General features: G+C 42.8%; 2 protein-coding genes across 2 annotated transcripts; one reads left to right on the top strand and one right to left on the bottom strand.

Moving 5' to 3' along the window:
• The first annotated feature begins 710 nt into the window (after positions 1–710).
• On the top strand, positions 711–6,075 carry LOC130181838 (BLOC-2 complex member HPS6). The gene has a single exon (XM_056396293.1). The coding sequence runs from the start codon at positions 1,278–1,280 to the stop codon at positions 4,068–4,070; it is 2,793 nt and encodes a 930-aa protein (XP_056252268.1). The 5' UTR covers positions 711–1,277; the 3' UTR covers positions 4,071–6,075.
• Positions 6,076–7,969: 1,894 nt separating this feature from the next.
• Positions 7,970–20,471, bottom strand: prom2 (prominin 2). The gene is made up of 24 exons (XM_056396354.1): positions 20,312–20,471; positions 19,147–19,493; positions 17,542–17,606; positions 17,004–17,209; positions 16,646–16,766; positions 16,061–16,124; positions 15,850–15,939; positions 14,756–14,952; positions 13,770–13,844; positions 13,404–13,467; positions 13,112–13,262; positions 12,876–13,028; positions 12,640–12,763; positions 12,466–12,545; positions 12,239–12,323; positions 11,906–12,049; positions 11,749–11,817; positions 11,489–11,581; positions 11,318–11,371; positions 11,131–11,211; positions 9,690–9,758; positions 9,443–9,532; positions 9,141–9,253; positions 7,970–8,991 (listed from the first exon to the last, which is right to left on the bottom strand). Exons 2-24 carry the CDS (start codon positions 19,451–19,453, stop codon positions 8,940–8,942), a joined length of 2,547 nt encoding a protein of 848 aa, XP_056252329.1. The 5' UTR covers positions 19,454–19,493; positions 20,312–20,471; the 3' UTR covers positions 7,970–8,939.
• Between the last annotated feature and the right edge of the window lie 3,368 nt (positions 20,472–23,839).

The following is a 23,839-nucleotide window of genomic DNA, read 5'->3' as shown; positions in this document are numbered from 1 at the left end:
TGGAACCGTTTCTCATACGTACTTTTCACAGTTTCATTTCGTGCCAGTAAAGGTAGATTCTAGCTTGTAGGTCTTGAAAGTAAAATCGGTTAAATATACTTTTTAAAAAGTACTGTCAAAGCAGACAAGGAAATTTGAACAGTTCCTCTTTTGTGTTTATCTAGATGTTGTTTTCATCTCACCTGCTGCAACTTTGAAGCTGTTTTCAGCCAAATATTGCCAGCACCACTGCAGATTCTTAACTATGTTTCTTTTGGATTATCCTCCAGCAACATGAGGAACTTTGGCAATTTTAAAAGGAATACCTCTTTTTGTTTGTTTTGTCTGTTAAAAGGCCAGAGGTCGAGGTGGATCTGAAAGCAGCTCAGTATCTTGATCAAGATAAAGTTTTTTTACTGTTTGTCAACTGATGAGGAAATACCTCATTCTATAGATGGCAAATCATTAACTAAAGCAGGGCAGACAAAATTATTTGTGCCTCAAAACAATAGCAAACAACACAATGAACTGACTGAAAATGTAATTCATGACCACACGGGATAGGTCGGCTCTAGACTCCATTTTGCCATGAAACATATATTGAAGGTTTTTTTTTTGTTTGTTTTTTTTGAAGAGCTACAGGTGGTTGAAACAACAACTGCTAGCAAGCATGCTGCTAAGTCACCACAACCAGAGAGACAACGATAAAGTCATATATATTTGGGGAAAAGGATATATAACGTAATATGAAAAAGTTATTTATGTTTTCAAAGCAAAGATGTTAAGATGTTTAACTTTAGTTGACTTCGACCTACCAGCTACAGCCTTTGCCATCGGGACTGAACAGCTGACTGAAGACATTCGTGCAGGGGCAGTTACTCTTCTCTCTGCCTGTAGACAGATCTTCGTTAGCCTCCATGTCGTCGTTCCGCTCCTCCTCTTATGCTAAACATGCTCGGTATCCGGAAATTAACAATCCCGTGATGTCAGGGCAGTGCTCACATAGCGTCGGATTGACTACAGTGCCTTTCTCGATTCGGGGTTTAAAAAACGTATTCAGCGGTTATTGTCAGCTAACGGTTTAGCTCCGTTGTCGTCTGTCGACATGGGCTTGCTGTGGTCGAAGGCTGTCGGTGGATGTATCCTTCCCCACGGACTTTAACAACGGGATGAAGCTGCTCTCCGGACCTAAAGAGATGCCGTTCAGTTAGCTTCTCCGCAGGTCAGATTTGTGTGCCGCACAACAAGCTAACAGGCTAGTTGATACGCTGTGGCAAGTTAATAACAAACGGGGAGTTATGGCGCGGTTGGAGAAACTGTCAGATTTCGGGGACTATACTGGCAGTAAAGAGCTAACTGACATTCTTCAGCTGACTAATAACAGTCTGTCTGACGTCCGCCTGAGCCCAGATGGTCGTCACATCCATGTCATCCTCCGCAAGCCTAAAGCCGGTCTTGTGACTTTTGACAAGCATGAAAGAGGCCAGCTGGTCCAGAACCAGAAGAAGCTGGATTTGTGGTCGACACGACCCGTGCCCATTGTGGATATTTTATATTTGGACCATAATGATAATAACAGCGTCAGCAAGAGAGACACAGCAGCCGTGGCAGTGGTGTATGAGAATGGAAAAGCTGAGTTTTGGAAATTCCAGGAGTGCAAAGCTGGCTGGCATCTCCTGCAAACATCAGACTTGTGCAACAGTCCCCGGGCCAGAGTGGTATCTGTGTGTGCTTGCTCCAATCTTATCATCTGGTGTGAGGAGAGGCCACCCTCAGAAAGCTCCCCTGCCCTCAGCTCTACAAGGAATAAGCTAAGATACTGTGTTTGCAGACGTGACTTTGATGTGGAGGAGGGGGTCGTCAGCCTGGGGGGGGTGAAAATCGCCCTCCACAACAATCCTAAATTCACTGTGGTCAGCTCAGGGGAATATGTGCATCTTCTTCCTGACTTGAAAGTGAAGCCACTGTTGAGCATTTCCAAATTCTTCCTCTCCTGGTCCCCTCGCCATGACTCCTTCAGGATCAGCACAACATGTAAAAACACTCCCCTAAAAAAGTTTTCAGCTAAAGAGTCTGACTTTAAGAGGTTGGTGACTGACTCTTTGGGATATTTATCGACTCTTGAGCCACCTGAGATCTACAACTTCTCTCCTACAGGCTGTGGAGGCCTGCTGTTGCTGCTCAGCACAGGCTGGCTGTGTCTCCTGCAGAAAGATGGGATGCTGCGACAGGTATTCAAACAGGCAGACAACTGCTTGGTAAAATACGGTACTCACACTAGCCTCTGCATGTACCAGGACACCCTGGCGCTGCTGGTGGGGCAAAATCTGCATGTCGTAGATGTGAACTGTGGCAGGGAGCTGGAAAAGATTGTGCTGGAGAGAGAGGGGTTATTATATGCAAACCGAGCTGAAAGACATACACCTCACCTGCTCTCAGAAACCGGACTTTTTGTGGTCGTGAACAAGGAGACAGATTCCAGAGATTGTAACTCTAAGATGAAGCCCTCTGGTTTCAGTACAGTGGAGGGTATTCATCCTGGAGGCCTCCTGGTAGAGGCTGTCTTTGAGGAGGCCTGTAAATACTACCAGCAGAGGAGCCTGAGCAGCACCCAGCTCACTGTGGACACACTGAAGAAAGGAGGTAGGTTCCAGGCTCCCATCTCTTTAGCCTCCATCCTCAGGAACTACTTCAGTGCAGGGCCAAAGCAGAAGGGAGCAGAGCTGTCCCAGAATGGAGGCGGTGGATGTATGGCAGGGCAAGACAAGCTAATGGGCTCCCTGGAGGCCGAGCTGAAGGCTCTGGTCGCTCTTGAGGACGTGAAGGGGAGTTTAGTGAGGGGAAGTGCTAAAGAGGTGGAGGTAGTGTGTGAAAGTCTTGTTGAAAAAGAAGTAGCCAGACTGCTGTCATCCTCAGAGCTGGACAAAGAGACTCTGCTTTACCTCAACTCCATCTTCAGCATCTTCCCTTGCCAGGCGTGGAGAGCGGCGCAGGCTGCCCTCCAGCTACACTACAACGGTGAGGGCTCTCTGTCGAGCAAGGCGCCCCCAGATGTGTGGAAAACTGTCCTCAGTCCTGCTTCAACCTCCAGCAACCCGGCCTCCCTCCGATTCGCAAACGGGGGGCCAAAATGCCATCCCAGCCTCAACGGTGATCACTTTGCCAACTGTAAAGCCAAATCTCCAAGCTCCAATTTGCCAGCTGCCTTGCCTGTGTTTGAACTCCTCTGCCACTCAGTTTTCCACTTCCAGCCCAGCTGGCTGCCCAGGTTCCTCGAGGCGGCCCAGCAGCAGCAGGGCTCAGCCGGTCTGGGCCTGGGTCTGGCATCTTCCTCCTGGAGCTTCTCCAGTGGGAGAGGTGGGGAGGGCGGGGAGAACAATGTGCCGCTCTACAAACGAGCTCTGTGCGTCTTGTCCAGCCTGGGCCTAGACAGAGACCAACACCAGGACTTGGAGGTTGAGCTGCTGCTGGTCAGCGGGCGGCCTAACGCCATCCTGCAGGCGATGAGGGTCCTCATGGCCAAACAGGAGTGGGAGCGGGTCACCCAGGTGGCCCAGAAGTTCTGCAAACAGAGTCCCCTGCTCAACAAGGAGATTTTCACTACTCTCCTGTGTGAGGTGGCCCACCACAGAGATCTGGACCCATACTTGGACCTGTTGTGGACTCTGTGCCCTGAGGACCTCTCTGTCACCACCATACTCAACTTGGTGCTGAAAAGCCTCCCTTCTCCTAACACCCCCTCTTCCTCCTCCTCCTCCTCCTCATTCTCCATGTCAACTACAACCTCCTCATCCCCTGCTCCTTTTGCAGGCCCCCACAGCAGCCAGTTGACCATCGGGCTGTTGAAACCTCTGCTGAGAAAAGTCCTTCAGCGGGAGACCAAGCCCAGCCAGCGCTACGCTGACATCCTCCAGTCCCCGGTGTTTCCCCCTCCAGCACCTCCTCGTCAGCCTGCAGAGCTGCCCAGCACAGACTCTGCTCTGGGCAACAACATCTCCCCGGCTCTTCTCACAGAAACACCTGAACAGCAGTCGTCCACACACACAACTGTGCAAAGGGCCAGGGTGGCACTACCTGCAAACCCATTCTGATTTACATAAAAACGAACTGAGCAAGCTTACAATGGAGAAGAAAATATCACTGTGCTGACAATCAAATTAAAACATAGTAACATTAGTATGTTACAGGTATCATCAGTGTAATGCAGTTATTTGATAGCGTTTTTAAACAGATTGGTAATTTCAGATGAAGTATGACATCTAGAAACTATGAAATGACTACTGAAGATCTTACCGGTGTAAATACTGCAGGTAATTTTAAAGTCTTAATGTGTACATACTGTATCTGCAATGTTATTTATCTCTTAAGCCTTAACTGCACGTGGATGAGAGAGGTATTGCATAGTCTTGCATTGAATAGGTTTAGCCTTTATCAGAATGTCATTAATAAATAATATTAATATATTGTGTTAAGTGTTTAACTGCTCAGACAAACAAACAAAGCCACTAACTCCCATTTTAGTGTGTGTACCTGTGTGTACAACATTGGCTGTCTTAAGTAGCTGATGTCTGTTAATTGTAGCCAAGTATAGCTGCCTTTCACTTGTTGATGACAAAGTGCATTCCTGCAGTGGGTAATCTACTGAGTTTTATCCAGACAAGCTAGCCTTTGTGTTTGAATGTTTGTTTTAAGTGAGGTATGGTTGAGAGGGGGGGGTCCCTGTACTTACTTCTAGTATTGTATTTAACACATTATAAATCCTTAAACATTAACCTGGTTTCGATGGGCTCAACCATCAGTGAACAAAACCCCCAAAACCTTCGATCTGTCCAGCTTCTGCGTCTCTCTGTGTTTTTTTTTTTTTTCGCCATTCCTGTCGTCCATTTGTCTCTCCGGACTCCATCTTGTCCGCTCTGCTCTGTCGCAGTCCAACTCACAGGACATTCCAGGCAGAATAGCCAGTGAGACTGACTCACAGTTCGACTTTAAATTCAATTTTGGGGGTAATTCTGTTAGGATTCATGTGTGGGTTGGGCACGTTGTGACTAACACAGGCGCCCTGCTGCTTGCATAAGGCCATGTACGTCCTCCTTCATGGACCCAGTGAGGGTAATGTTATTAGAGATGTTAGGCCCTCTGTCTTGCTCCTGATATTTTTCTCCATGCTCTGAAACAGATTGCACTTTTAGATCACCCCAGTCAGTATTGTTTGTACCGTGCTTTTGATGCATCCATTGAACTGAATGTTTTTCTGATTAAGTGTTGTAAAGAAAAGTATATTTAAGTACCTGTTGTCTTCTGATGCATTTGTTTCTTTTTGAGCAGTCTGTGTGGCTTGTTTTAGTCATAGAAAGTGTTGCATGGAGCCCTCCAAAACAAAATGTTTATTTTGTAACAGTATTTGGCAGACTACTGAAAGGATGACCCTATAGGCTCCTCATGGGTGAGATACTGACAGTGACATCTCTTAAGTGTTGAGTGACAATCAGACTCATAAACGCTGCAGAACAATCAGAGTGCCTTTCACACTGCTGCTCTTCATTTACAGGGCAGTGTTACATTTCTGCTGCATCTCCTCAGCTTCAGCCATGTTCTAGAGAACGAGCTGGAGGTAGATGAGAAGATTTTTTCTTTGAGTTGTAGGTTTTTTTTTTGTACTGTAACCAGCTCTCTATCTAGGCCTCTACAGTCAAAAGCTGTTTCTGATTTCACCATGAAACCTGTTGATTTCTTACTACGGTCCAACTGGTGTATTAATAGTATAATTCCAAACTCTGATCACTTGAACAAGCATGACAATATCTGTGCGACTGATTTCAGGTCAGTGTACCAGACATGTGTCAGCCTATCTGAGAGTAACTGGGAACTCCCTGACTTCCCCACACATGCCACACAGCCCAGTGTTATGGTTGTTCAGATGTCAAATATTAATTTGCCTTAAACTTAAACTGTGCCTGTTTTCTGTTACCAAACAGTTCCTCTTGGAGTCTGACAGAGTTTCACATTGTTACTTTTCATGATCCTGTATTTTAAAAAAAGAAAACGTGTACAAGTATTTATGAACAGATGCTGTATGCTATTAAACTGAAGATAAAACTTCTGTTTCCAAATTACTTGTTCTTTATTTCTTCAGTGTAATCCAATTCTTCAAAACATCCCTGTATAAGAAATATGAAGCAACAGTGGTGACCTAACAATACATTTATATGTCAGCCACCTCCTTTTAATGGCATTTCCAAGCGTGTGTCATTCATTGTCACCTACAACAGATTGTTGTAGATCTGGTTCGTTCAGCTGTCAGCACACTCTATTCACACTGCTGCATAACAACACACACTATTCAATCTCAAACAACTAAAATGTCGAGGCCAGTAAAGTCTTTTAGGTTTAGGTAACAGAGGAACAGTCTACTGATCTAAAGGCTTACACACAGTTATTCATTCATATGATTCACTGCCCCCGTTCCTAAGTTTCACCATGTCCCCACCATGGACAAATCCACTTACAGCTGCAGTCTGGTGTGTGTGTGTGTGTGTGTGTGTGTGTGTGTGTGTGTGTGTGTGTGTGTGTGTGTGTGAGATCTAGTGGAAGGATTTGAATGTGTAAATGCACTCAAATGTTTCCATAGTTAGAGCCTATAAGAGGACTGTTCACTCATTACCTATCAAGCTTCTGAATCAGAATCTGCCTCTCAACTAACTAACTGATAACAACCAAGACACTGAGTCCGTGTGTGTGGCTGCTGGATCTCACAGCAAATAGGCAGGTTGGACATGGGGATGTGAGGGTATAATCACAGGAGCAGAATAAGTGTAGGAGTGGGAAGCGGTGGGAAGCGAGTCCTGTATATTCAGTGTTAGAGGCAGAAGGTAATATGAGGCTTCCCAGTCTTCCCAGTCTTCCCGAAGGGCAACAAAACAGCAGAGAGCTGCAAAACCCGTCATAACCTGATATCCAACATCCCTCTGTTTCCCTCCCTCTTTCTTTCGCTTTCTCTTTGAGTCTCACTTTTTTTCCCCCTTCAGATTGGGTTTCTCTTTGTACAGCCTCTCTCATATTACAAGGTTTTTGTGTGACGCCGGTGCAGAAACGCCATCGATTCACTTGTTCTAATAATGGATGTAGGCATCATGTAACCAATTATATATCTGCACAGAAGGGGGCTGGCCCTGCCTGCTGCTCTGTCCTCTGTTTGTCCCTGAACAGCTGACTGGATCCTACAGAGCTGAATGAATGAATGCATCAGTACAGGGTTAACTTCATTAAAGAACATTTTCATCACTTACAGTAATGGGGTTTTCACATAAGTCACAATTACCTTTTATATCTTCCAGTTAATGCAGTTTACAACTGTACCCTCCCTAAAAAAGACATCATAGTGTATGTCTGTTGGTTATTATCTCATCAAGAAATGAAAGTGAGGTTCATGTTATTGTGAAAACTTCAAATAAAAGAAAAATAAAATCTTTACAACCGTTGACACAGTTTTCCTCTGTTAATTCATCCACACAGTGTCACATGAGATGGAAACTTCGAGTTGAGTTCTTGATCTGTTTGCATGAACTGTTGCAGTAGCAGAGATGCATGACAGTGATTATGATCACAAAGACACACCATCTCTGTCCTACATAGTAATTCAAAACGTTATAAAAGTGTGTCTGTGTAATCTGTGCAAATATGCACTTTATGTAGTAGCTACTAACTGTTTGCGAACAGTGTAATAAAGCCACATAAGAGTCTAAGATAACTGACCAACCGTGAAGTCACCATCAACTGAGTCTTTATGTCACTGTCACACATGAACTATAGGAGCGCAAGTTTAGTTTCTGACATGTCGCTGCAGTGAGGTGAAGGTAGGGCTTTGCTGGACCACAAATGTGCACTGTGAAAAGCACTTTCATGGTTTGTGTGGAGAACAGACACAGTGATATGGGAAATTCCACTCACGTTGCGGTTAAAAGGTAGAAAAATGCACAGCAGACTCGGTGCATTTGTCAGTCGGTAACCTTTTTTACTCACAGTAGTTTTCACAACAGCTGGCAGAAATGAATAAACCACATAAAGTGCAGTGTAACAGAGAGCTAAAACACAATCTACTACTGAGTACAAAGTAGTGCAAAGTAAAAAAAAAAAAAGTAAATCATTATTATTAAATCAATAATCTCATCAGTCAAAATCTAAATTTACAAAAACATATTTGCAAACAAAATGGTAATGAAAAACCTTAAGTGTCTTTGTAGCATTAAATAGAAATCATATGGTGACTGATAGTTTCAGTCACAAAAGAAAGTGTATTCATTTCATGATTCACACAGGAAATTGTGCTTTGATTTCCAACATAGCAGCAAGAGTGTGAGAATTAAGTTAAAAGGTTGCCAAACGAGCGACAGAGACTGGCACATCACAAATGCCTGTTGGCACAGTAACACACTGCTGCGTTCTCTGACAGCACTGCCACCGACGTGACTATATATAAATATATAAATGTGGTCAAAAAATCAGCTTCTCATAAAATATGAAATATATATTCTCTGAATCCAGCAGCAGGGTCAGCTCATACATATTAAATACATACAAAACGTATGTAAACAATGAATAACAGAAACGCTTTAAATCTTTATTTAAAATGATGATAAAAAAAAAAAAAAGGTCCCTGAAGATTCCCTTATGCCCTGCGTCCACCTGAGGTCAATTCACAGATGTTGAGTATGGTGTATGAAATCTATAGTATGACCACTGAGATCGCTTGATGAGTGGCTTTGCTTGGTGAAAACTGGAATATAAAAAAGTAAGGTAAGGTGAAATAGGTAACCCACACAGTTTTTTCAGTTTGAGACTTTGCATCAGAGCGACAATGTGCCCAATGTGTGCAGGAGTGCACCATGTGCTTTGATTTAGTCAAGGGATGCCACAGTCATGTCTGCAGTCTCTTAAAGCTGTGCCGCACATATGCCGCCCTCTCAGGTGATTTTCATCTGGGCCCGTGGGATGTGGTTCATAATTATGTGGTCTCTGGAAACAGAGACACTAACAGCAGTCAAATGCAGGTCAGCACAGTCAAATGAATCAGTCATATGATTCTTTCACAACATGAGCACACACAGATATGTATGTGTAAATAGCTCTAGTAGATGCATGTTTGTGTTTTTGTTTTTACTTACTCAAAGACATCAGAGTGCTTCATTTTCCTGTAGTATTTGGCAAGTTTGATGGAAAAGATGATGCTGGGGATGAAGAAGATCAAACACCAGCCCAGACTGAACCAGAACGCATTCTAAAGGGAGAGAGAGAGCAAAAAACAATGCAGAGCCGATAACCAGGAAAGTGATTTATAACCTTTTGACGAAGATAAAAAATTGACATTCGTAAAAATTGGTTCCCATTCTCCCATTCTCCAGTGTATTGGTCAGTTAGGGGCGGAGTTGTGCAGGCGTGGGCGAAGCTGACAACATCTGATACTCACCAGAGACTCCACCACGCGTGAGCAGACAATGGTCTCCAGCGAGTCCAACGCACCCGCCACCGGCCGACAGCGGCCCACCTGCTGTGTGATCTGAGGGAGAATGCACACAGGGCAAAAGGTGAACTCATGTGCACACAAACACAAACACAAACACAAACACAAACACAAACACAAACACAAACACAAACACAAACACCAACGGGCGTTTATTTTAACAAGTGCAGGCACAGATTTGAACAGACTTTACCGTGAGGTTGGCCCACTCAGTGTAAGCAACGAAGTAACTCAGCTGACAGTCCAAAAACTTTCTGCTCTCCTAGGATCCAGAGAGAGAGAGAGAGAGAGAGAGAGAGTAAATTCCACACATTTTCTCCCTGCTTTACACTGGGAAGTCATGAGGAATCAGTGGAACGCCTGGCCATCTTAGAAGTGTGGAATTCTGGGTAAATCCTCTGAAGTGACCCGTAAATAACTGCCATAGCTTTATGATTAGACAAGGAAAGGAAAGTTTATTTTATATAATGCACGTCTTACTCAGTTCTTTGCACAATGCATTAAAAACACTAAAGGTCAATTGGAGATATTCCATTGTCAATACGTTATTGTGTTTCCCGTGTGAGGCTTGATAGAGCTTATCCCTCTGTGGCACTGACCTTACAAACATAATGAGCCACACACGCTGCACTGGGCGACACGTTCCATCGTTACAATGAACACCGGTTTATTTTGAGTCCTGCTGGTGCTGTAAATACTCACTAGAGCAACAAACACATTTTACTCCACAGTTTAAAATAGCCTCCACAAAATGCACCATAGTGGCCCCTTTTTTTTAGGAAATTACTGAGTCTGTTTTTCAAAAAATGACTGAGATGTTGAGATGTTTCTAAAGATTTTCTGTCTTCAGCAGATACGAAAGAGCGTGGGGCTGAGCGCCACAGACAGAGCAAGGGAGTCCGTGAAAGATGGACTAGCACATTGTTAATATAGAACAATGCCAACCTAATCTTTTTAATAGAAGATGACTGATGATTATTTGACAGGTTGAGATGTAAATGTGGATAATTAAAGTGGATGCTGAAGTTTCAACCAAAGGCAGCGCACTTAAAGGTTGTTCAATTCAGGGCAAGTTTGTTCCAGTTTGTTTATTTGTTGCAGCTCTGAGGTACATAGCAAGTAAATGTTGTTTCTACATGTTTAGTTTGGACTCTGAGGATCGTTAGCACGCCCCTATGAGATGACCTTAGGGTTCACATGATACCAGACAGTCAGAGAAGTATTTGCACTTTAAACCTTGGAAGATAATTCAGATACACAAGAATTACTTTCAGTTTTCTTTCTTTTTGTTAGCAAAGTTTAACATAAGATAAAATGGATATCAGAAATAAATTAGTTTGATCCCAGACCACTCAGTACTTCACTTCAAAGCAACCAGTAATAAATTGTTAAAATGCATGTAGAACTATAATTAAAGACAAATACGACTGGACACTAAATGTTACTCATTCCCTGTGGATGGGAAACCCAACAGCCACATTGTTTCAGCTCCAAGCAGCACACCCGCACTAACTGAGCCATAGCATCTCCTCCCCCTCCTCCCCCTCTGGTTAAATGACTGACCCACCACAGGCATTAGCAGACCACATGCAGCACTTTTTCTTCTAACTCATGTGACTCGTGGCTCTACTCACGGTCTTGACGATCTGTGTCGTATTTGTGTTGAGGAAGTCTTGTGCTGCTCCCACGTTGCTCAGCACCTCCCCCACTGTTCCCTGGGAGAGCCAGAGAGGCGAGAATGAGCCACAGAAAGAAAGAGAGGGGAGGAGAGGAGAGTGATCTCTACTCCTTGCAGTTCCAGGTGTCGGTCGGTGTACTCACATTGATTTTTTCTATGTTGGATTGAAGGCCCTTGATGGTCGAGTTCAGGTTTTCCTGAGGGCAAACGCAGTATGTTTAAATTCAGAGGAGTGGCCGACATGGGGAAAAAAAGGATATCCAGAATGAGGATAACAGGGAGAGATGGCAGCCCAGATAAGGAAAGCTACTCACCACTTGTGGGATGATGGTTGTATCTATGCTGGTTTGGATCTTCCTCAGGTCACTGGCCTGTGTTTGGAGATCTTTTCGAATATCAGTGTTTGTCTTGAAATGAGCAAATGGTTGGTTAGAAAGAAGGTAGAAAATGGACACGAGAAAAAACAAAGTGAGTTAGGACTCATGTGACGTGTTTTTAGAGCAGAAAAGCAGAGTAAAGGGTAAAATATTAACAGGGGGTAATGTTTTATGTATGATTACGCCTTGTCACTCACTTGAACGGAAGCTAAGTTATCAAGTTTATCAGCTGTTGTATTCAGATTGATCCTGGAAATGTTGTTCACCTGAAAGAGACACGCACTATGTCACAATTACATGTTACACATGAAAGCACGTACAAAGATACATGTAACCCCCGTGAATAACGCCCACCTGCTGTGTGATAGCAGTGGAGTCAAAACTTTGAGCGTCGGCGGAGAAGCTGCTGAGTTGTTTTTTAACTTCAGGGCTTAGGAGGGTGATGGCGGACAGAGTGATGTCTGTGTCCTCAAACTGCTGCCGGATCTGCTCTGTGTACTGCGTGCGTGAGTAAGTGTGTGTGTGTGTGTGTGTGTGTGTGTGTGTGTGTGAGCGACAGGGAGGGGAGTGAGAGAGAAAAATAACAAACATTATGAATGGTGATATAGGTTTTAATGCACATAAATTTATTGGAAGTTTGAGCTATATTTATTTTGAACAGTCCAAAAGGACGGCAAGGAAACTCACCTTAGATACATTGAGGAATTCTCCGAGGTCTATGTCTTCATACAAGTGGAGTGTTGTCCACAGAGACTTGTTATCCTCGCAGTCTCTGGAAACATTAACATCAAGCAAAATCAAGTCTAAGTGATTTGTACATCCCCACTGACTTTAGACCTGGGGGAAAAAATCATGTCTAACTGTGTATGCATGCACATTCGTTCCGGTGTGAGAGGTGAACTGGCGTTACATACCTATAGACATCAGAGAAACTGATGTTATTAAGTCCTACGGTCTGATCTATCCCTGGAATTAAACCTGGAGAATCAATGAACTGTGGAGAGAAGGGGAGATAATATCAACACGCGGCATCTGTACCATCTTTGCCCTGTTACTACGTGTGTATGTGCAGGCGTACGTGTACGTACCTTCAGCAGCTGTCCGTTGTTCCAGGGCCGACAGAGCAGAGTGTAAACGTTCCCGCCCAGCAGGAACAGCAGCAGCACCACTATCATGAACAGCCACGAGAAGAGGAAGCTGACGCCTGCACCCCTGCAACCACATCCAAAGGTCAAGAGGTCAAACAAGCGCTCAGGAAGTGAAACAGTTTGAACGGTTATATGTGACTTAAACGATGAAAGCGACATCATCAGCCACTACTCACATCATGAGGAAGGTGCCGCCACAATCCGCCGTGCAGGAGCGCTTTGTGGGGTCTGCTTTGGGTTTCAGACCCGCAGGGCCCAGGACCAGACCCAGGAGGTTACACACCACCACCAGGAGCACGACACAGCACAGGGCAACACACAGCGACCACCTGGAGAAGAATAAGCACACGATGAGCGATTTGTGGGTTCTTCTTCCACTGATCATGTGCGTTTGCACTCCCGGGCGTTGTACCTAATATTCTCGGCTCTCTCGACCTCTGGGGTGACTTTGCTGATTTCTACACGCGCCTGGTTCAGAGCCCCCGACACGTTGGTCAGAGCAGGGATGTTACTGGTAACCTGCGAGATCTGGGTTTTTATGTCACCCAACTGCTGCTTGCTATCTAAAAAACACAGAGAGAAAGACACACACAAACATGTATCTTAAAATTCACCTAAATTCAACTAAATAAGTGATTTAAGACACTAATATTTGAAAGGGAAGTAAAGGCCTGAAGTTTGTGACTGTGAATGCGCTCACTCACTTTGAACAACATCCTTGGTGTCATTGACCACCCTCTGGGGGATGCTGTTGAAATAATTCTCCACCTGAATCGAAGAAGTAGTACGTTCATTTTCATAAAAGCACATAAATAGTTTCGCAATATAGTGTTTATTTGTCTACATTTGGAAAAAGAAAAAAGTGATTCATCTCTTTGTACACACATTCATTGCACTTTTAGTTTGGTAAAAATCCATTAGTCACATTTTATTCCATTATCTTTGGTTAAAGATTCTTCACACTCTTCCCCCTATCTATCCACAAATTCTGAAACGTTAACAAAGAAGGCATTATATTATAAAAACTGCTGATTTTATGACCATGTTTTCAGTGGGAAAAAGTCACTGACCTCCTCAATTTTCGCTGTGAGGTTAATTTTGATGATTTCATCCACCGCAGACTGGAGCTCATTCAGGCTGGGAATCTGTCAACAATCACATGTAATACCTTCAACCAACAGAAGGAGGCAGCAGACTTTCAGCAAAACAAGCCCTGGCAAGTTTTCTCACTGATGTTACCCAAGAACCAGGAATTATACATGGATTTGAAAGAATGTCTTAATCTTGTTTTCATGATGACAATCATATTGTAAAGAGGAGAGGAGAGGAGAGGAGAGGAGAGGAGAGGAGAGGAGAGGAGGGGAGATGAGAGGAGAGGAGAGGAGAGGAGAGGAAAGGAGAGGAGAGGAGAGGAGATGAGAGAGGAGAGAGATGAGAGGAGAGGAGAGGAGAGGAGAGGAGAGGAGAGGAGAGGAGAGAGAGGAGAGGAGAGGAAAGGAGAGGAAAGGAGATGAGAGGAGAGGAGAGGAGAGGAGAGGAGAGGAAAGGAGAGGAGAGGAGAGGAGATGAGAGGAGAGGAGAGGAGATGAGAGGAGAGGAGAGGAGAGGAGAGGAGAGGAGAGGAGAGGAAAGGAGAGGAAAGGAGATGAGAGGAGAGGAGAGGAGAGGAAAGGAGAGGAGAGGAGAGGAAAGGAGAGTCTGCATGTGTCATAGAGAGTGACAGAGGAGTGTAGGAGGAATAGAAACAGATGGGAGGAGGACAAATCAGCTGTTCAGACAAAGCCAAAAACGTAGATGTATTATCATCATCTCAGCTTGCGTCAGAGACAGTTCGACTGCATAACTGACACTTCCTGTTTATTCATGTAAATGTCTTGTCAAACCCAGTAACACGGCTGAATCTTAGTCTGTACTTTTCTAGCATAAAACACTGAAGCTGACAGGAGTGGATGTTCAGACCAACCTCATTTAATTTGCCTGTGTTGTTCAGTTCATCCATTCAAGAAGAAAACATCCCACACTACACACTAGGTGACACACTAAGACCAGTACTTACAGTGATGGAGGTGTCCAGTGTTAGTGCCTGTAGCTCTAACTTTAGGGCGTTACAGCCAGTACAGTCTGGGTGGGACAAAGTCTCATTGATGCGACTTCTAACAACAGTGACATCGGCCTGGAGGGCATCCACGCTGGACTGCAGCTCGGCCAAAGACGAGTTCAGTTTGTCAAGTTTAACACTGGTGTTCCTAGTCTCTACGAGTACAAATGTAAAACACATAAATACTAGTCAGTGTATGCACATTTTTTAAAAATAATAATAATAATAATGGTTTAAAGACATTCATCTCTCCCTTTTGATTCTACACGGCTTTGAAATGAAAAGCAGCTTCAAAAGCCAAATGGAAGTTCTAAAGAAAAAGCACTATAAGAGAAAAAACAAAAGGGAAATCATTGTTATCCAGCTGCTTTTTGTAAATCATTACAAATACTTTCCACATTGCTCTGCTAAGCCTGGTCTGTGTTACTCAAAGAGTCGACGTGCAGTGTGAAGAAACATGTTGGTAAGGGATGTATCAACACTCGATTTGTCATCATAGAAAAGACAGAATTCCTGCAGCCAAAAAAATTATGATTTAATGCTGGTGAAAGTATTTTGTTCATTTTGTATGTGACGATCGGCTGTGTGAACCCTCAGCAAAGCTTTCTGACACAGAGAGTGCATGTATTATACTCAGATGATACTTAACTTATAAACAAAGTCATATTTAACTGTGCTCTTTTACTTTCCAGTAAGACATGTAAATAACAGTCAGATCAAACAGAGGATGCGGTTTACAGCCCCAGGGCCTGTGTCCAGTATGCATGAACGCCATCCATAATGAGGGACAATTATTTCTGTATTTGTATTATAATTTTTATTTTTTATTTTTGTTTTGCGACAACTATTAAAAACAGCTGGTCACAAAAAAAGACACCTGTCACTTCATCAAAAGCTTCAATCACAGGCTAAGAGGTTAAATGTAGTGAAACTGCACAGTGCGCGCATGAGCAGGACCCCACCTGCGTGATCACTGATCTCGTGTCAGATAATTCACACAGGCATTTACATGCTGGGTCTGAAACAGGACCGAGCACGCAGGCTCATCATACCTTGGTTCAGACGTATAACTGGGTGCAGCGCTGGACCCAGAGTTGGGTTGAATTGCTCCTGGATCTCTGTTCCCAGCTGGCGTCCAATGTCTAATTCATAAGGAACAAGGAGATGGTTGATTACGTGAGATGAACGGACACTGTGATGCAGTGGCTAGAGTGTAAAAAAAGTGGTTTCTCTATTTGTAGATAATAAGTTCCCTGTTCTTACCATCCAGGTTTGTGGTGACTTCTTGAATAGTTTTGTAGCTCTCGTTCACCACATAGTCAATTTGCTGGAGATAGGCATAGGGAAAACAAACAATTTCAACAATTTCAAAGTGGGCACATAAGATATAGGTTGAAATGCAACATACAGTGTGTCAAGGACTGATTACATGAGCTAATCATAGTAGCTTTTGCAAATGAACAGCACACAGAATGCGACCCTATCTCTTCCCCCTTCTCCATTTTCCCACTCTGTTGTATTTTGAGATAAGTGTATTGACTCTGCAGAGAACAGGGCTGGTCGTGATTGGAGAACTGGGCGTCTGTTTGTATCTCACACAAAAGCTGTCGAGTCCCAGCAGATTGATGACGGCTGTGCAAGAGCTAATGTGACTAATCTTGAATAGACTCTAACAAGATTATTTGCATTTTCTATACGTAGTAAATGTTTAAGAACAAAGATCAAGAGTAGGCTATTAGGTCAACCAGTATTGATAAATGCTGCCACACTGAGGTCCCAGACCTTTGACCTTTGTGTATTTCCATACTCACATTTTGCACTTCAAATCTACAGGAGGGTTTCTCTTACCTGAGGCACAGATGTGAGGAAGGTGTGGATGTTGTCTAGAGTCGTGTTGAGCTTCACTGGACTCTGATCCACACTCACATTTAGGGCTTCATTACTTCTGAACATGCAGATGTTCCCAGCACTATAAACATGCACATACACACACACACACACACACACACACACACACACACACACAGACCACAATTAAATGTGTCATGAAGTGAGACGCAGACATTCAAGCTGTCTTTTTTCAATGCAAATTTCAGATAACACACCAATATGCTGTTCAGAAACACACATGAGTGTGCGCGCACGCACACACACACACACACACACACACACACACACACACACACACACACACACACACACTCACAGGATAATGACTGTGGTGACAAATGCACCCCAGTAGAGAGTTCTTCTGCGACAGTGAATGGAGGACGTCTGCTTCTGGTACATCTTCCCACCACAGTTGCCACAGCAGCGACAGCACGCCAAGAAAAAACCAACAATGGGCATCAGAATGATGTACAGGATACCAATTGCTGTGCATACCAGGAACCCCACTTCATACACCAGGACCTGAACACAAAACACACGACAAACAGACAAATTATATGTTTTTGACAAATATTAAAAATGGCACAAATATCACTTTCAAGGGAATGCGGCAGGTCTCTGTGGCGTCATCATACCTAAAATAGTAGTTTTACTTTACTCCGGTAACAGTCCACAATCACAGAGCATGAAAGAGCCTCAGTAACTTCAGCCGACTGGTAAACACACTCACAAAGATGGTTCAACATTCAACATTCTCACATTACCAGCTCAAGGGGCTCTGAGGAGGATGTGTCCGTTTTTTCCCACGTAGTTTAAGTATGACATGTGTGTAAAACTCATGATCATTCACTTACTTCTTTGACGAGGTCTTGATTTGACGACTTTTGCTCCACATTATCAACTATTTTCAAGATTAGATCTAGAAAGAAGTGGGAGAGAAAACAAAAGTTTTTAAAGAGCTGATTACTATCCTCCAGTGTGTTGTGTTACTGTCCTACTCATCCACGTGCAAAAGCCCAACCAACGGGACAATCTATCCTGTAGAAACATTTTAATCTCTCGCTTTGTAAAGGCGGAAATCTGACACCAGCATCTTGCAGTTACAAGGAAATCAGCATCGCTTTCTGGCGAGATTAGATTTTTAAACACAAAAAAACAAACAGAATACAAAGCATGCCATCTATGTTCCCACTTAACCATGTTGTTGTGGATAATACTCCAAAAACACAGGCGCAGGTAAATGGGAAGACATGTTGTTCAGGTGCTGTTCACGCGAGCTATTTGTGCCATCTGTCTTGTGTCACATCAGATAGCAGCATAAAATGTTCTGGAAATTTGCATTTTACCTCATTGCTTGACATTTCCCTTTAACCTGTTTAGTTTGTTATAAAAAGCTTTACTTTTACTGTTAAACTCCCAGTGGGATCTCTGACTCACAGTGAGGTTTGAATAAATACTACATGAAACTGTGAGCTGCTGGAGTGTTATGTTGCTGATATTTGCTCATTATCTTAGCATTCATTGGAGTCTAAAAATTGATGTCACTGTTTCACAAAATGTCCTTTCAGTTCAGTCTTGATTAAATCAGTGATCAGCAAATCTTCACAAAACAGAGACAATAGATCAGCTGAGTGAAGGATCTGTTGTGTATCTGTGTATCTGTGTATATCCTTGTTTTGGCTTTCTAGCTTGTAATTGAGAAAGAAATACTCCTCCTCCTTTATTACTGGCTGTTTAACATTTATAACCTGCGGGAAGCATAAAGTTTACAGTTTACAATAAGACATCCAGCCATTTGCCTTATCATAGAGTGACAGAGTCAGTGCAAACAACTGTTGACACAATAAACATGAACAGTTTCAAAGGTGAAACACAATTCTGTGAAAGCGTCATTAAGTGGATAACGCTTGAAATCCTCTAACACTGTCAATTTTTTGTCACTGACATTTTTTTGTGTCAGTTTGTCTGGGTTTTTTTTTTTCAAAAGTCAATACCAAGCAGAAGGTAATGTGCGTAACAGAGAAGGGTTTACGGAACAATTACAACACATCACAGGGCCAGACAAAAGACTACAGGTGCGACTGGAGTCTGAGTCACAGGAAACACTGGTCTAAAGACATCAGAGCAGGACATAAAGGTTAATGATTGACTCAGCGAAATACAAAAATGCCCATTAACTTAATGATTTACCAACCCTGCCATCTTTTTGGATGGGTTTTAATAGGACAGAGCAGGAGTAAAGGCCACAAGTGATGGCTTACTTTTGCCCCTGTAGGGAAATTTTGCCCAGCACAGAGCTGGAAACCAGAAGATTTCAATGTAATTTAAATTGCACCTGATTGCTCTGTGAGCTAGAGCCTGAACAAAGTGTAGTGGACTGAGTAAATAGACAGGGTTACTATACATCCAAACATGACAGGAGAGATTCGAGATGGGTTATTAGTGATGATGACGCTGACCTCCAGGAAATGGGTTAGGCTGGACTGTGTGGAGGAAGGACTGGACCAGAGCTGCCATAAAGCCCTCATCTGTGTTTCCCGTGTCCTGGTACTGAGGTGAGGGGAGGCTCTGCGGGGTCACAGCTGCTGCACAGGCAGTCTGAGGAGGGACAGACTGGGCCATGCTGAACCCAAGCAGCATCACTCCCACGAGGGTCCTGAGTCCTCCAGCGCTGCCCCGCCACCTCCAACCTCTCATACTATCACATAAGCCCATGTTCATAGGTGAGACGGGTGGGGAAGGAGTCGGCAGAGAAAGCAGGTTCATAGAGTGATCACTTCATGGCACAAGCTCTGTTTTGCTGCATCTGGAAACGAGACAAAAAGACAGAAGACAATGACACACTCTTACAAGGCAGGAGAATTAGAGACTGGAGAACAAACCCACAGAAACCCACAGATTGAGTCACACAGGAGGATGTCACGGCACTGTTCCTTACGAAATGGCAATGATGAAAAACTGCTGTTATTTTACAGAAGAAACGTTAACAATGGCATTTTGCAAAAGGGGAATCTAAATGTTAAGCCAACGCCTGTTTTGTTCCTGACAATAAGTGGTGCCCTTTAAGCGTCTGTTTCATACTATACTTATCCAGAGACTTTCTTCATGGAATACAGGACGTGCTGACATTTAAAAGTTACAGGAAAAAGTCTTAGAGAGCATGATATTGTACATTAAAAGGATTAAAATAACCTGTGAAGCTGGCTTCTGGCTGTTTACACTGTTGTATAAACAGGAGATACCTGCATCACATCTCTGTTTTTAGTGGGTGTAGCTCTCTTGGGTAAATAAATTTACTAGGGTAAAGCCTCAGACCAACTGAACACACTTACTTCTCATACAGTTAAAACAAGCTGTTGAAAGCAGAGAAACCATCTACCAGTTTTTTCTTTTAAAAGAGACACACAGCAGCATGAGGATATTTACTGTACATACTGGGCCGTCTGAGCAGTTTCTCCTAGTCAAGGCATTAGTCCAAGGTGTGAGTGAGAAGGTAAGGAGGAAAAAGGTGAGGTCAAAGTGAAAAGTGGGCAGATAAAGAAGAAATAGAAATGTAGAGGAAAACAAAATGTAGACGCAGGAGAGCAGAGTGAGCGTCCGGCAGTTCTCTCTCAGTCGACTCACCTTCCTTGGCCTGGACAGTGAAGGACAGTTGTGCTGCTCTGCTTTACCGTAATTCAGTAAGGGGTGTGTGACTCTCACAGTCCTCTGTAGAAACCTGATATGCTCTGCAGCTGCGCTCAAGTTGAAGTTGACTGTGTGCTGGTTTGGATAACACTGGCTCTAAGAAGAGAGGGAGAGAGGGAGAGAGGGAGGGAGGGAGGGAGGGTCTTAAAGAGAGGAACAAGCAAAGGAGGAGGGGAAAGTGGTGGGAAGGAAACAAATAACTAGCAGGGTTACCTTTTTTCCCTCACTTTGTTTCCTGGTGTGTGTCAGGAGGAAAAAGAAGGGATGTCAACATGGTTACGTTTATGCTAATACTAGTTAAATTTTTGCCATAGGTCGTAAAGCAAGGAAGACAAAAAGAAAATTAGTTCAAATCAGCGAATGGCCATCAATCACAATTTATTGTATTTATTCTTGATTAAATGGGGATTTTTGCTCATCAAGTCATTCCAAATGCATCAGTCCACATCTGGTGTGGTGTCCAAACAAGTAATGACACAGCCCAAATATGCAGGGCAAAATAGCTGGGAAGGATACACTCGGGGTAGGGAGTTTTGAGAACACATATTTAAATATTGCCAAAAAATCATCATAAATATTTCAGTTGACATTACTGGCAATAGCTGAGAGATTATATTTCCCCCATGTTATCACTGTAAGAGATAATTCTGCAGCTGAACAAGTCAAGACAAGAATTAAACAATAATGCTCTTCAGACTAGTATTAAAGTACTCTCAGGAGAAGAACCACCTCACAGGAACAAGATAGAGTTACTGTTATTACTATATTATTCTCATGAGATCACTGTTTCATCATCACTGTCTCTGAAGTCTAGTTTGAGAACTAGGTCTACAACCTGCAGAGCTCTGTGATATCCCCCCGCCCTGTGTGACGAGACGCTGGCAGTCGGGACTCCTCCACAGCTACAGGGTAGAAAATGCATTTGCACAAAACGGAACAAGATTGTACCACAGTCGTAAATCTGATATTCCCTTTCTAAACTCTACTGAAGCCCATAAAGCGGAAGGAGTTGTACACTTGTCTCTTTCCTCTTCTCTTGTTTGCCTTATCAGGTGCACAGTCACTTGCCAATCACTCATCCCTGGTACACCTCGACCCAGAGTCATCAATTACAGGCTGAGCCTTTAATCTGCTACCAAGAGAGCTCTCACCAAGTAGCTCTGGCATGTGAAGACTATCAAGGCCTTCCAGTGCTGTCACTGATTCTGTGTTCCTGAAACAACGGCTCTGGGACACCATGTGAAACTCCTTTAAACTCCCTTGTAAAAAAAAAAAAGAGTGGCTTTTGAAAATAAGGTTTTTTTCTCCTCTTTCTCTCAGTTTGAGTGGCGCCCACACCCAACTGTGTTCATAGGTGGGAAGCCAGTGAGGGATCATGTCTTTAACGCAACAATAGTGACTCCTACTGGGTTGTTCTGTTTGTGTTGCGATAAGGACAAGATCCCTCACTGGCTTCCCAGCTTATTGTGAATCATACAACCACAGTTTACAGGGATTGAAGTTGAGTCTCTGACTGACTTTGGTGCAAAATTGTAGTTTATACTAACAGGAACTACAGTATACAACAAAACTGAGTACACCCCTTTGCAACATCACTACAATGATAAATGATTCAAAGTACTACAACAGTGACTGCCCAGTCCCAAGAAGCCTCGCAGGAGAGGAATGAACATGACAATGATCAAACACACAAAAATCACAGAGCTGTTAGAGAACAATAAAGTGAAGACTGTGGCCCCTGACCTGAAACCTATAGAACACCTTTGGACTTTTGAGTATTTTCAAGTGGAAGGTGGAGCAGCAAAGAGCAGCTGAAAAGAGTCATTTGTGACGAATGCCATCTGTCCAGTTTAATTATACTATATTATTTTATATTACATTATATTATATTATGTTATGTTATATTATATTATATTATATTATATTATATTATATTATATTATATTGTGCTACGTTATATTATATTATATTGGATTATATTGGATTATATTGGATATTATATTATATTGTATTATATTACATTATTTTATATTATATTATATTATATTATAGTCAGTCAAACATTTCTGTTTTTCAAATTAATTGGCTTCATTTGTCTTGGGCTTTTGCTAAAGTCAAATCAAGTTGTATTAAATGGGCAGGATTTGTTTATTACTTAATGTTTTATTGATACAATTTTGGTTAAGTTCTCAAAAAAGCAAGTAAGTGTACCTTAAGTTGTAGAAGATTTTGTCAAACATAAGACTCCACGGTCAAGAATTAACTTCCATGCTCAAATGACACCTGAAGCCCATCATGTGCCTGTTTTTTCAAAAGCTTTGGAAATCTTACTTTTTATCACAAAAATGTACTTGAATCACTGACAGTATCCTCAGTTTCAGCACTCTGCTCCTCTGTCTCCATTTGGCCTTTTTAATAAACAGTATGTCTGAGATCATCAGATTCATCAGCTTTACAGAGAAAACAGGCCCATAGCTCTGCTTTATCAGCTATCTGTAACATTGGCAATCTATTACATGCACAGTTCCTGTCATCAGTTATCTGTTCTCTTTTCTTGCTAACCAACATGGCAGTCATTTTCTAAATTACTTCTGCCCTGGCAAGAAAGAATTAAATAAATAAAAAAAAACCTGGCAGATAGAAATGGGCCACACTGAGAAATGCATCCTTGAAGATTTCTTGTTTATCAAGTCAGAAACAATGCTTCAGGGTCTATCTCAAATTACACTTCAGACACTGTTTCAATAAGGAAATTCAACAAAGTGCAACAGGGGGCGGCTCTGGTGTCCATTTTGCATGCCAAGAGACTAAAACTAATTTTTGGAACATGATTTCTCTGCGGTTGAAAAATGCGCCGAGGTCAGATTTACCAGAGCATACTTGAACAGCTGTTTTCCCACGATTACTGGAGAAAATGTCAGTGATATTTTGTTTTTAGTGTAGTTTTTTTTGTGTGTGTGTGTGTGTGATTCTCTTGTTCAAGTTCTGTGTGATAAAAACAAAAAAAACAATAACATGTCCACACCAGAGTAAGTAAAGTATTTTCCTATAAAGAACCATCATAGCTGAGTCCAATAAAGACAACAGAGTTTTTCAGTGAAAATTCATCTTTATACATGAATTATCAATGACAGAAACCTGGAAAAAAATATAGATATAAAATCACCCCTGCGATGAGGTGCTACAAGAGCCAGCTATGGGTGCATTGCCATTTCATCTGTCTCACAAACCCTTATGTTCCCTAAATTACATCAACTTAGGAAACACAGTGTTGTTAAGTTGCCCCTAGATTAAATTCTGTGTCAGCCTGCTGAAACGATAAACCACTAAAGTAGACTAGGGGTGCTAGAGACAATGAATAAGGATTTAAACACAACAGCCTGCAGCTCAGTGTGGATTTACAGACAATATTTCTGCCAGATATAAAGATGGAGGAATTTCTGACAGGCTGCTCAGTCTGCAATG

Source organism: Seriola aureovittata, chromosome 14 (genome assembly GCF_021018895.1).
Source record: "Seriola aureovittata isolate HTS-2021-v1 ecotype China chromosome 14, ASM2101889v1, whole genome shotgun sequence".
Classification (NCBI taxonomy): domain Eukaryota; kingdom Metazoa; phylum Chordata; class Actinopteri; order Carangiformes; family Carangidae; genus Seriola; species Seriola aureovittata.
This window is presented reverse-complemented; position numbering and strand designations above follow the sequence as displayed.